We start from the raw sequence: 14009 nt of genomic DNA, 5'->3' as shown, positions 1-14009 counted from the left end.
ATTGAATTTACCACAGGTGGACTCCAATCAAGTTGTAGAAACATCTAAAGGATGATCAATGGAAACAGGATGCACCTGAGCACAATTTTGATTCTCATAGCAATGGGTCTGAATACTTATGTAAATATGTTTTTTATTTTGAATGCGTTTGCAAAAATGTCTAAAAACATGTTTTCGTGTTGTCATTATGGGGTATTGTGTGTAGATTGAGGAAAATGTTAAATTTAATCCAATTTAAAAATGTGGAAAAAGGGACAGGGTCTGAATGCTTTCTGAATGCACTGTATACTTGTGCATCTCTCTCTCCTTGCACAGTGGGGAGAGGGAGTGAGAGTGGCTCGCTCACACAGCAGCCGACAGCGAAACAGGGACAGGCAGATACTTTCATAGCAGGAATCAACATAATGCATAGGCTATTACTTTTGACCAAATAATGATTTTAGAACAATCTAAAGGAACGTTGTGTAGCAAAATCACTGAGCATTACAGACTTACGCAAAATGCTTTGGTAAGAAGAAGGCAATGCGGGTGTCAATAATTTTCGGTTTATCGTCCCAGCTCTAGGCTCTGCGACCACTTGGTTTTGGTGGCTGGAGAAACTCTGCCTCTCTGTCCTACTGCCACTTACACAAAGTGGACACATACTGGGTACTTACTTAAAACACAAGCTTATATAAACTGGTCTCTCTCTCTCTCTCTCTCTTTCTCCACCCGTCTTTTTCTCCTTTTAATCTCTCCCTGTCCCTCCTCCCTCCACACTCCTCCATCCCTCCCCCCTCCTCTCTCGCCACAGTATTGCCAGTGGTTTTGGCGGGGCGTTGTTTGTCTTCCTGAACAGACAGATAGTCCAGTTAATCAGGAACCAGAAGACCATCAAAAAGTTCCTCATGAAGAAGTAAGTCATTACGTCAGACGGTGGCCCCTACTAGGTCCTAGAGAGAGTACCTGTATCCCAGTGTCTCTCTCACACACACACACACACACACACACACACACACACACACACACACACACACACACACACACACACACACACACACACACACATATTTAGCTCCATTGATGCAGATCTCTCCACAGCAGAGATAAATGAAGACATTCATCTTGACAAGTGTTTATTAATGAATGGTGTTTACTCATCTCCCTACCAGACTGATGAATTAACGATCCTCAGACTTCAAAATTAATGTCATGTTCTGTACATCACTCAGCCGTGGGAAGGGTTTGGGGACAGTTTGGTTATGAAGAATAAACAGTAATGACTAAGCACCCTCTCTGGTCTCCCTCTCACCCTCCCTCCCTCCTCTCCCTCTCCCTCTCACCCTCATTCCTCTCCCTTTCACCCTTTCACCCTCCTTCCCTCTCTCTCCCTCCCTCTCACCCTCCCTCCCTCTCTCCCTCTCACCCTCCCTCCTTCCCTCTCTCTCTCCTCTCCCTCTCACTCTCCCTCCCTCCTCTCCCTCTCACCCTCCCTCCCTCTTCTCCCTCTTCCTCTCACCCTCCCTCCTTCCCTCTCTCTATCCTCTCCCTCTCACCCTCCCTCTCTCTCTCCCTCTCACCCTCCCTCCTTCCCTCTCTCTCTCCTCTCCCTCTCCCTCTCCCTCCCTCCTCTCCCTCTCACCCTCCCTCCCTCTTCTCCCTCTTCTCCCTCTTCCTCTCACCCTCCCTCCTTCCCTCTCTCTCTCCTCTCCCTCTCACCCTCCCTCCCTCCTTCCCTTCCTATCTCGCTACTCTCCCTCTCACACCCCTCCCTCCTCTCCCTCTCACCCTCCCTCCCTCCTTCCCTCTCTCTCTCCTCTCCCTCTCCCTCTCACCCTCCCCTCTCTCTCCTCTCCCTCCCTCCCTCCCTCCCTCCCTCCCTCCCTCCCTCCCTCCCTCCCTCCTCCCTCCCTCCCTCCCTCCCTCCCTCCCTCCCTCCCTCCCTCCCTCCCTCCCTCCCTCCCTCCCTCCCTCCCTCCCTCCCTCCCTCCCTCCCTCCCTCCCTCCCTCCTTCCCTCTCTCTCTCCTCTCCCTCTCCTCTCACCCTCCCCTCTCTCTCTCATCCTCCCTCCCTCCTTCCCTCTCCCTCTCCTCTCCCTCTCATCCTCTCTCTCTCCTCTCCCTCCCTCTTTCTCCCTCTCTCTCCTCTCCCTCTCACCCTCCCTCCTTCCCTCTCTCTCTCTCTCCTCTCCCTCTCACCCTACCTCCCTTTTTCCTTTTCTCTCACCCTCCCTCTCTCCTACTCTCCCCTCCCTATCACCCTCCCTCTCTCCTCTTCTCTCAGGCGTCTTCTGTACCCAGCTCTTGTCACTCTGCTTGTGTCTACAATAACCTTTCCCAACGGCTTCGGACAATTCATGGCAGCCAAGGTTAGTCTAGTTCCACCCAGCCAAACCATGGCCAGTTGGTTTTCGTGGATAACACAGGTGAAATCAGAGGAGAGTTGATAGCTAGGAACACACAGAGGTACTGTTGTTCTATGTCTATTGGTTATGTGACCTGTGTGTGTGTGGATGTGTTTAACTATTCTTGTGGGGACCAGAAGTCCCCACAAGAATAGTAAACAAACAAACATTTGACCAACTGGGGAGAGAGAGAGAGAGAGAGAGAGAGAGAGAGAGAGAGAGAGAGAGAGAGAGAGAGAGAGAGAGAGAGAGAGAGAGAGAGAGAGAGAGAGAGAGAGAGAGAGAGAGAGAGAGAGAGAGAGAGAGAGAGAGAGAGAGAGAGAGAGAGAGAGAGAGAGAGAGAGAGAGAGAGAGAGAGAGAGAGAGAGAGAGAGAGAGGATGGTGTGTGCGCACGTGTGTGTGCTTGTAGAGATGGTTTAGGGGTGACTAATGTAGATGCCTCTCCGCTTAAATTCCTCTCATTAAAAGCATTAACAGCAGAAATGCAGCGGGTCCTCCGGCCTAACACACACATACACAGATATGGTCCTGCATATAACTGCTAAAGGGCAATGCAGTTCAAACTACCACAGACATGGCTACCTACCAGACGGTCGTCACTAGTTACCACAGCCACAAAGTCATAAACCCTCCCTATTTCTACAATTTATCTTCTTAAAATGTGATTTTAAACCTAACCACACTGCTAACATTATGCCTAACCCTAAATAAAGACCAAAAAGCTAATGTTTGTTTTCATGAATTATTACGATATAGTTAATTTTGACTTTGTGGTTGTGCTATCTAGTGGAAACCCCTACCAGACAGCGCTCACCTTTCTGCTTTCACCCACCCACTCAGCAACAATGGTAGTTAATGCCGTTTTAGGTTTTCTGATGTGTGCCTCTCCTCCATGTTCTCAGTGGTCAATACATGGGACTTAACGTCCTACTTCTCATCAATATGATGGCTCGTTGCATTGATGTATGACAGCGTGTTCATAGACACCCAACAATCTGTCGCGCCAGGATTGGTGTTTGAGAGCTCGTGCTTTGTAGGCTTACTTGTAGAGCAATCATTGTACAATTTCTCCATCCGGGTCGTCACGGTTTTTCGACATGGCATCTTGTAGTCCTGGTTCTAGACATGCCGTTAGGGCTACATTGAAGCCGACGTGCGGAGCGCTTTATATTCGTGGCAAGTAATTTGAAAGATGCACACCGCCTACTAATGTTATAGCATTGTTGCGTTAGGTATTTGTTTAATTTAAATGTTTCCCTTTACGATGATGATCAGGACTTGTTAGTGGTAGTTTTGTCTTTTGTGATAAATTGCACTTTGATTAGATTTTTTTTTTTTTTAGGTAAACGTTTACGATCCCAATTTCATTTAAACGTCACACCCCTAGTTGATTCTGTTCTCCACTATCAGCTCTGCCCCACACAACCTCACACTGAGGACACACCCTCTTCCATCCCCTCACAACCTCACACTGAGGACACAAACTGTCACGATCGAGGTAAGGAGTAGACCAAGGCGTGATGAACAAACATACTTTAATTAGTTAAAGCATCAAAATACAAAACAAAACACGACTCGTGACGTCCACGGTATCAATGACCGAACACGGAACAAAAACCCACAACCACAAAGGGAAAACATACAGTTAAATATGGCTCCCAATCAGAGACAACCAGCCAACAGCTGACACTCGTTGCCTCTGATTGGGAGTCACTCAGGCAAACATAGAATACAACAAACTAGAATGAACACCAACACAGAAATACACACATAGAAATGAACACACCCTGGCTCAACATAATGAGTCCCAGAGCCAGGGTGTGACAGTACCCCCCCCTAAAGGCGCGGACTGCGACCGCGCCTCAACTAAACAAACCAGAGGAGGGCTGGGCAGGCATACCTCCTCGGCGGCGGTTCTGGCTCCGGCCTTGACCACCACCCTCCAATACACCCCCCATAGTGCCCCTGGTCCAGTCTGGCCCCGCCGGCTGGAGCAGGACTGGACTTAACAGGAGCGATCCTTACCAGGCTGTCGACTCGCACCCCTGGCTTGGTGCGTGGAGGAGGAACGGGCCTTACCAGGCTGACGACTCGCACCCCTGGCTTGGTGCGTGGAGAAGGAACGGGCCTTACCAGGCTGACTCTCGCACCCCTGGCTTGAGTGCGAGTGGCAGGAACAGGCCGGACCGGGCTGGGGACGCGCACCGTAGGTTTGGTGCGAGTGGCAGGAACAGGCCGGGTCGGGCTGGCGACGCGCACCGTAGACTTGGTGCGGGTGGCAGGAACAGGCCGGGTCGGGCTGGCGACGCGCACCGTAGACTTGGTGCGGGTGGCAGGAACAGGCCGGACCGGGCTGGCGACGCGCACCGTAGGTTTGGTGCGAGTGGCAGGAACAGGCCGGGTCGGGCTGGCGACGCGCACCGTAGACTTGGTGCGGGTGGCAGGAACAGGCCGGGTCGGGCTGGCGACGCGCACCGTAGACTTGGTGCGGGTGGCAGGAACAGGCCGGACCGGGCTGGCGACGCGCACCGTAGGTTTGGTGCGAGTGGCAGGAACAGGCCGGGTCGGGCTGGCGACGCGCACCGTAGACTTGGTGCGGGTGGCAGGAACAGGCCGGACCGGGCTGGCGACGCGCACCGTAGGTTTGGTGCGAGTGGCAGGAACAGGCCGGGTCGGGCTGGCGACGCACACCGTAGGCTTGGTGCGTGGAGCAGGAACAGGCCGGGCTGGGCTGTCGACGCACACCGTAGGCTTGGTGCGTGGAGCAGGGACAGGCCGGACTGGGCTGGCGACGCACACCGTAGGCTTGGTGCGTGGAGCAGAAACAGGCCGGACTGGGCTGGCGATGCACACCGTAGGCTTGGTGCGTGGAGCAGGAACAGGCCGGGCTGGGGCTGTGCCGGACACGCTGGGCTGGCGACGCACACCGTAGGCTTGGTGCGTGGAGCAGGGACAGGCCGGACTGGGCTGGCGACGCACACCGTAGGCTTGGTGCGTGGAGCAGGGACAGGCCGGGCTGGGCTGGCGACGCACACCGTAGGCTTGGTGCGTGGAGCAGGGACAGGCCGGGCTGGGCTGTCGACGCACACCGTAGGCTTGGTGCGTGGAGCAGGGACAGGCCGAACCGGGCTGTGGAGACGGATAGGAGGCCTGGAGTGAAGAGCGGCCACCACCCGTCCTGGCTGAATGCCTACCCTCACACACTCTGTGTGAGGCATCCGCACAGGACGTACAGGGCGGTGTACCCCTGGCCTGGTGGCCTTCTGGATCCGCCCCCTTTTCTCCTCCGTCAGCCCCATCGTCCATGCCGTGTGCCCCCCCCTAAACATTTTCTGGGGTTGCCTCACGACCGTCCGACGATGACCCTGATCACGCCGTAGCTCCTCTCTACGGCGCGCCTCCACCGTCTCTTCTCCCGGCGCTTCCTCCCATGTCCAGCCCAAGAGCTGCCCCTGGACACGCTGCTTGGTTGTTGCATGGTGGGTTTTTCTGTCAAGGTCGAGGTAAGGAGTAGACCAAGGCGCAGAGTGATGAACAAACATACTTTAATTAGTTAAAGCATCAAAATACAAAACAAAACACGACTCGTGACGTCCACGGTATCAATGACCGAACACGGAACAAAAACCCACAACCACAAAGGGAAAACATACAGTTAAATATGGCTCCCAATCAGAGACAACCAGCCAACAGCTGACACTCGTTGCCTCTGATTGGGAGTCACTCAGGCAAACATAGAATACAACAAACTAGAATGAACACCAACACAGAAATACACACATAGAAATGAACACACCCTGGCTCAACATAATGAGTCCCAGAGCCAGGGTGTGACACAAACCTTACACTGCCTCTCACTCAGCTTCACAAGCGTTTAGCCAAGACAGTTCAAATTCCATTCTCGCACATTGTCTAAAGTTAAACCCTTTTACACCAGCTTTCCATTATGGTCTTCCAATAAAATGGATGCGTTGTACCCAATTTCAAATCACCTCCTAGCACCTACCCAATGGCACTTCATGTAGATTGGGATAGCACTAATGTAATAGCTTCTCCTTGCCCTCTTAAAGGAATAATTCTTGCTGCGTTGCTTATACCTCTCCAATCCTTTCATATCTGCTTAAATGCTTTGGGGTAGGAGCTAGGGACCAATATGGATTATATAAAAATTGAAAAAACGCCTGCTGACTTTAGCCCTCTGTCTGTCTGATATGATGTCACTTCCTGTTTCCCCCATGCAGCTGACCCAGATGGAGTCCCTGCAGACGTTGTTAGACAACCAGACGTGGTCCAAGCAGGGCACAGCCGAGGAGTTTGACTACAACAGCAACTCCCAGGCCTGGAAACACCCCCAGGTCAACGTCTTCGTTACCCTCACCCTCTTCGTCGTCATGAAGGTAGGCACACAGGAGCCTAACCTTTCTCCTGTTAGTGGTCTTGAAGGAAAGGAGTTAAAGAACAAACGTGACCATCCAAAACTGCTTAAAAGTCCTGTCCTGTCCTGTCCTCTTGTCCCCTCCCTCTCTCCTCCCTCTTCTGTCCTAAAATCAGACACCTTTACTTTCACTCCTCTGATAGTGCTGTCCCATCCCAACCCCCCTGTTCCTCCAACATCACTTCCAAGGGTGACACAGCCCACTTTCTCTGGGTATGTGTGTGTGTGTGTGTTTGTGTGTGTGTGTGTGTGCCCAGCCTGCTACTGTATATGTAGCAGTATTTCTGGCATATATTTTGACGTTGTCACTAACTTCGTATTTATGCCCATTGTCCTCAATAGAGGTAGTATTTTAGTAATCCACACTATGTGTGTGTGTGATAGGTGTGAAAGCAGCGTAGGGTGTAGAGTTACTGACAGAGATCCATTAGATCACACTGGCAGCTGGGCTTAATTACTGCTAACTAGAGAAAGGGAAAGAGAAAGGGGGATACTAGTCAGTTGTACAACTTAATGCATTCAACTGAAATGTGTCTTCCACATTTAACCCAACCCCTCTGAATCAGAGAGGTGCGGGGGGCTGCCTTAATCGACATCCACGTCACGGCGCCCAGGGAACAGTGGGTTAACTGCCTTGCTCAGTGGCAGAACAACATATTTTTGCCTTGTCAGCTCGGGGATTCGATCCAGCAACCTTTTGGTTACTGGCCTAACGCTCCTACCCGCCAGGCAGGGAGGGAGAGAGGGAGAAGACATGGAAAGAGAGGGAGGGAAATAGTTAGGGAAATAGAGGGAGGAAAGGAGGGAGGGAATAATATCAGTACCACTTTATGTTCCAGCTCGGTAATAACCGGGTAATAAATATGTATTTACTAGGTAATTAGCTTGTAATGACCATTAGTTACCATTAGTAGTTACCATGTAATTTCCCCCCCAATCCTTTCCTGACATCCCAACCAGCCCATGGTTGTTACCTGGAAACAGAGATGGTAGTTTCTATGTAATAACACAGAATATGTGCTGGAAAATGCATCACTACTTGTTTCTCTTATGTTGTACCGTTGTATCCCTTCCCCATAACAAACATAACATAAGAGTGACACATGTCCTTTTAAAGTGACCAAAAATGGCTATGACATGACAAACAAAGCCCAGTTCACAATCAGGTTCTTTACTGACAAAAATATATATGCACAAGATATGACTAAGGATTTATATGGCAATTCATTGACATGCTGTAACAAGCCCATAAATGACACATCGACATAACATGGGAAACGTCTCATCAACAACAAACAGCTAGTCCAAATCAAACCTTACCTGATGCCAAGGGAATCTTGTATGATTGATCATCTGGCATGTCTGAACCCAGCTCCACTATTCCTTGTTCTTCTATCAGGATTTTTTGTCTGGAAAATTATCATATTACTTACAAAGGATACAAAAAAGTCAAAGTACCTCACTGAGGCTGCGTCAGGGGCTTGGCTTCAACTAGGAGGCAAATCAAAATATGAAATCGCACTACAGGGAGTGAAAAAGGTCATGACATTTCAGCCTTTTCTGTACTAGATATAGCCTAATACGTACAATATAGCTAGCATCGAAACCTACTGTTCCGTATAGTTATAGACGACCAGTAGTAAATATATCCTAGCCTAGCCAGCTAGCTAGACACGCATAGCTACAAACACCTATTTCCACCCTTTTAGCCACTAAACAAGAGATTCTATGCAGCTACAAAAATATACAACATACAGTGGGGAGAACAAGTATTTGATACACTGCTGATTTTGCAGGTTTTCCTACTTACAAAGCATGTAGAGGTCTGTAATTTTTTATCATACACTTCAACTGTGAGAGACGGAATCTAAAACAAAAATCCAGAAAATCACATTGTATGATTTTTAAGTAATTAATTTGCATTTTATTGCATGACATAAGTATTTGATACATCAGAAAAGCAGAACTTAATATTTGGTACAGAAACCTTTGTTTGCAATTAGAGAGATCAGACGTTTCCTGTAGGTCTTGACCAGGTTTGCACACACTGCAGCAGGGATTTTGGCCCACTCCTCCATACAGACCTTCCCCAGATCCTTCAGGTTTCGGGGCTGTCGCTGGGCAATACGGACTTTCAGCTCCCTCCAAAGATGTTCTATTGGGTTCAGGTCTGGAGACTGGCTAGGCCACTCCAGGACCTTGAGATGCTTCTTACGGAGCCACTCCTTAGTTGCCCTGGCTGTGTGTTTCGGGTCGTTTTCATGCTGGAAGACCCAGCCACGACCCATCTTCAATGCTCTTACTGAGGGAAGGAGGTTGTTGACCAAGATCTCGCGATACATGGCCCCATCCATCCTCCCCTCAATACGGTGCAGTCGTCATGTCCCCTTTGTAGAAAAGCATCCCCAAAGAATGATGTTTCCACCTCCATGCTTCATGGTTGGGATGGTGTTCTTGGGGTTGTACTCATCCTTCTTCTTCCTCCAAACACGGCGAGTGGAGTTTAGACCAAAAAGCTATATTTTTGTCTCATCAGACCACATGACCTTCTCCCATTCCTCCTCTGGATCATCCAGATGGTCATTGGCAAACTTCAGACGGGCCTGGACATGTGCTGGCTTGAGCAGGGGGACCTTGCGTGCGCTGCAGGATTTTAATCCATGACGGCGTAGTGTGTTACTAATGGTTTTCTTTGAGACTGTGGTCCCAGCTCTCTTCAGGTCATTGACCAGGTCCTGCCGTGTAGTTCTGGGCTGATCCCTCACCTTCCTCATGATAATTGATGCCCCACGAGGTGAGATCTTGCATGGAGCCCCCAGACCGAGGGTGATTGACCGTCATCTTGAACTTCTTCCATTTTCTAATAATTGCGCCAACAGTTGTTGCCTTCTCACCAAGCTGCTTGCCTATTGTCCTGTAGCCCATCCCAGCCTTGTGCAGGTCTACAATTTTATCCCTGATGTCCTTACACAGCTCTCTGGTCTTGGCCATTGTGGAGAGGTTGGAGTCTGTTTGATTGAGTGTGTGGACAGGTGTCTTTTATACAGGTAACGAGTTCAAACAAGTGCAGTTAATATAGGTAATGAGTGGAGAACAGGAGGGCTTCTTAAAGAAAAACTAACAGGTCTGTGAGAGACGGAATTCTTACTGGTTGGTAGGTGATCAAATACTTATGTCATGCAATAAAATGCAAATTAATTACTTAAAAATCATACAATGTGATTTTCTGGATTTTTGTTTTAGATTCCGTCTCTCACAGTTGAAGTGTACCTATGATATAAATTACAGACCTCTACATGCTTTGTAAGTAGGAAAAACTGCAAAATTGTGTATCAATTACTTGTTCTCCCCACTGTACATATATTAGTAGAGCGAGTTCCCATTTTGAAATGTGTTTCAGTTGGCTAGATGGACAGTATGATGTTCCCCAATATGCATTTACCATGATAGATAGCTAGCTAGCTATCTACGTTAGCTTTGAAAGCATGCTATGACACAGACTGTTGACTAGCCTAGCTAATGGAGACCCAGACCCGATCCTCTTTACACAAGCACTCAAAATAGTCTTCTCACTGAATAACATATCAACATTATTTCTAATGCTAAAACTTAGTCTCTTACCTTTTGACTGAAGATTACTTTTATGGATGTCCAACACTGGATGAAGCAACAGGGTTTCTCTTGAGGCCATCTTGGAAAAATATCCGATATCTATTATTTTTCTGCCTTTGTCTTTCATGAACGGCCCCGTCATTTAATATCTAGATCTAGTTCTCTTTTGGGCCTGACATCATAAGTATTAATAGCGTTCTAGCTACATTATTAACAGAATGATGGCTGGAGCAACATACCTCTATTGCTGGCTTGAGTGAGTGAGTGAGAGCTACGTGCATGACATATTTTTTCAGGAGAAGGCACAATCATGTGATCAGGTCTAATGAGATTGCACAGTGAAAGAAGAAGGCTGGCCCAGGCCTACCAAGCGTTACCCAATAAAGTTGAAGGGCGGGCCCAAAGGCTCAGTGGAAACTCCATGTACAGTACACACAGCAGAGAGGGGAAGAGAGCAATGACGTGGTGCACATATCTGCACATATGTGACACAGTACGCGATTTTTGGGGACCACTTTTGGCTCATGTGAGCTACTTAGAGAAAAACTGGCAAAAAAGTATAAAAAACTTCTGGAACATCTCTTTGAATGGAGGATTGTCCTGTTCCCAAACTGAAATGCCACACTGTTCCCTGTGTGACTCTGTCTCTCTGTCTGTGTCTGTCTCAGTTCTGGATGTCTGCTCTGGCCATGACCATCCCTGTTCCCTGTGGAGCCTTCATGCCCGTCTTCGTCATTGGTAAGAGGTGTGAGTGTGTGTGTGTGTGTGTGTGTGTGTGTGTGAGTGTGTGTGAGTGTGTGTGTTTCAGCAATAATGTTAACCCTGCGGATATGCTATGCTATTCAGTTACTCTCTCATTAACAATGAGTTTGTGTGTTCTAGGGGCAGCGTTTGGCCGTCTGATCGGGGAGAGCATGGCCACCTGGTTCCCTGATGGCTTCCACTCTGATGGCACCATCTACCCCATAGAGCCAGGAGTGTATGCAACCGTAGGTGAGTTACTGTAAAAACACACACACACACAAAGAAAAAGGATGGTACAGCTAGACAAGATTAACAATACCTATTCAAGACTAGACACAACAAGACACCATTATTCTAACTATTAGGAAGTGCAAATCCAGATACAATAAGACACTGCTAGACACAGTAGTAATATAAAGCCATTTATGTCAAAGACAAAAACAACATGATGTCCCCTTTGGCAAGATGTCTCTTAAAGGAAAACTCCACCAAAATTATTCCTAACTTCATTAGGAGGGAGGAGAGAGGGAGCGAGAGAGCGAGAGAGCAAGAGAGCGAGAGAAAGGGAGAGAGAGCGAATGAGAGAGAGAGCGAGTGAGAGAAAGAGAGAGAGAGAGAGAGAGAGAGAGAGAGAGAGAGAGAGAGAGAGAGAGAGAGAGAGAGAGAGAGAGAGAGAGAGAGAGAGAGAGGGAGAGGGAGAGGGAGAGGGAGAGGGAGAGGGAGAGGGAGAGGGAGAGGGAGAGAGAGTTTTCAAGATATGTAACTTTCAAAATATAGAAATCAAATTGCATCATACGTGGATGATTTCTGTATTTTGAAAGTTACATATCTTGAAAACTTGATTGCTGACAAGCAAAACATTTTGGGACTTTATCAACAATGGGCTAATGAAACAAATACCAAAAGGTAGTTTTTGGATGGAATGTTGTTGCTATGAGTGATATTGCTGTTAGCTTTGTTGTTGACTGTTGTGCTGATTATGCTGTTGTTCAGTGTTGGGGTTGATGTCATCTGTGTTTGTGTCTAGTGGGTGCTGAGTTGTTGACTCACCTCTAACTCAGCTTTCTCTCTCTGATGAGCCCTCTTTCATCTCAGCATGGCTAGATTTGCCCTCTCTCTCTCTCTCTCTCTCTCTCTCTCTCTCTCTCTCTCTCTCTCTCTCTCTCTCTCTCTCTCTCTCTCTCTCTCTCTCTTTCTCTCACTCGCTCTCTCTCCCTTTCTCTCGCTCTCTTGCTCTCTCGCTCCCTCTCTCCTCCCTCCTAATGAAGTTAGGAATAATCAACCTTCCCTCCCTCCCCTCTATCACTGTATCCCCCCTGCGCCCACTCTCTCAACTCCTTCTTTTTTCTCATTTTATCCATTCATCTCTTTTCTTTCTTCAATAACGGTTCTTAAAAAAAAATAATTGTGAATTACAAAGTAATCTCAATCTCTACCTCCCCTCTTCTTCCCTCCCCTCTCACCCCTCCCTCCCCCATCACCCCTCCCTCCCCCATCACCCCTCCTCACTTTGGTGTTCCAGTATTATTGATGAAGGCTCAGTATAGAGCTGAGGTGATGAGAAGGATGATTGCACTGATATTGCTATTACTACTTTAGTCATGTCAATGGACAGTAACCTTAATCTGTACCCATTCTCTCCTCTCCTCTCCTCTCCTCTCCTCTCCTCTCCTCTCCTCTCCTCTCCTCTCCTCTCCTCTCCTCTCCTCTCCTCTCCTCTCCTCTCTCCCTCCTCTCCTCTCCTCTCCTCTCCTCCTCCCCCTCTCTTCTCTCCTCCTCCCCCTCTCTTCTCTCCTCCTCCCCCCTCTCTTCTCCTCCTCTCCCCTCTCTTCTCCACTTCTCTCCCCTCTCTTCCTCTCCTCTTAGGTGCGGCGGCCCTGTCTGGAGCAGTCACTCACACAGTGTCGACCGCAGTCGTTGTGTTTGAGCTGACAGGTCAGATCAGCCACATCGTGCCGGTGATGATAGCGGTGATACTGGCCAACGCTGTAGCCCAGTCCCTTCAGCCCTCGCTATATGACTCCCTCATCATGATCAAGAAATTACCCTACCTCCCTGAACTGGGCTGGGGACACCACGAGTGCGTAGGACTACATCTATCTATCTACAGTGGGGAAAAAAAGTATTTAGTCAGCCACCAATTGTGCAAGTTCTCCCACTTAAAAAGATGAGAGAGGCCTGTAATTTTCGTCATAGGGACACGTCAACTATGACAGACAAAATTAGATTTTTTTTCTCCAGAAAATCACATTGTAGGATTTTTTATGAATTTATTTGCAAATTATGATGGAAAATAAGTATTTGGTCACCTACAAACAAGCAAGATTTCTGGCTCTCACAGACCTGTAACTTCTTCTTTAAGAGGCTCCTCTGTCCTCCACTCGTTACCTGTATTAATGGCACCTGTTTGAACTTGTTATCAGTATAAAAAACACCTGTCCACAACCTCAAACAGTCACACTCCAAACTCCACTATGGCCAAGACCAAAGAGCTGTCAAAGGACACCAGAAACAAAATTGTAGACCTGCACCAGGCTGGGAAGACTGAATCTGCAATAGGTAAGCAGCTTGGTTTGAAGAAATCAACTGTGGGAGCAATTATTAGGAAATGGAAGACATACAAGACCACTGATAATCTCCCTCGATCTGGGGCTCCACGCAAGATCTCACCCCGTGGGGTCAAAATGATCACAAGAACGATGAGCAAAAATCCCAGAACCACACGGGGGGACCTAGTGAATGACCTGCAGAGAGCTGGGACCAAAATAACAAAGCCTACCATCAGTAACACACTACGCCGCCAGGGACTCAAATCCTGCAGTGCCAGACGTGT

At 48.4% G+C, this 14009-nt stretch overlaps 1 protein-coding gene across 1 annotated transcript in view; it reads left to right on the top strand.

Annotated features, from left to right (window-relative positions):
- LOC121568335 (chloride channel protein 2-like) overlaps positions 1-14009 on the top strand; it is an 83568-nt gene that overhangs the window by 42956 nt on the left and 26603 nt on the right. Inside the window, exons 10-15 of the mRNA XM_041878889.2 lie at positions 794-895; positions 2264-2348; positions 6627-6782; positions 11101-11170; positions 11315-11425; positions 13043-13256. Of these exons, the coding sequence (XP_041734823.2) occupies positions 794-895; positions 2264-2348; positions 6627-6782; positions 11101-11170; positions 11315-11425; positions 13043-13256 (738 nt within the window). The remainder of the gene's footprint in view (positions 1-793; positions 896-2263; positions 2349-6626; positions 6783-11100; positions 11171-11314; positions 11426-13042; positions 13257-14009) is intronic.

Source organism: Coregonus clupeaformis, chromosome 6, assembly GCF_020615455.1.
Source record: "Coregonus clupeaformis isolate EN_2021a chromosome 6, ASM2061545v1, whole genome shotgun sequence".
Taxonomy (NCBI): Eukaryota; Metazoa; Chordata; class Actinopteri; order Salmoniformes; family Salmonidae; genus Coregonus; species Coregonus clupeaformis.
Note: the sequence above shows the minus strand (reverse complement) of the source record. Positions and strands in the feature narration are given on the sequence as shown.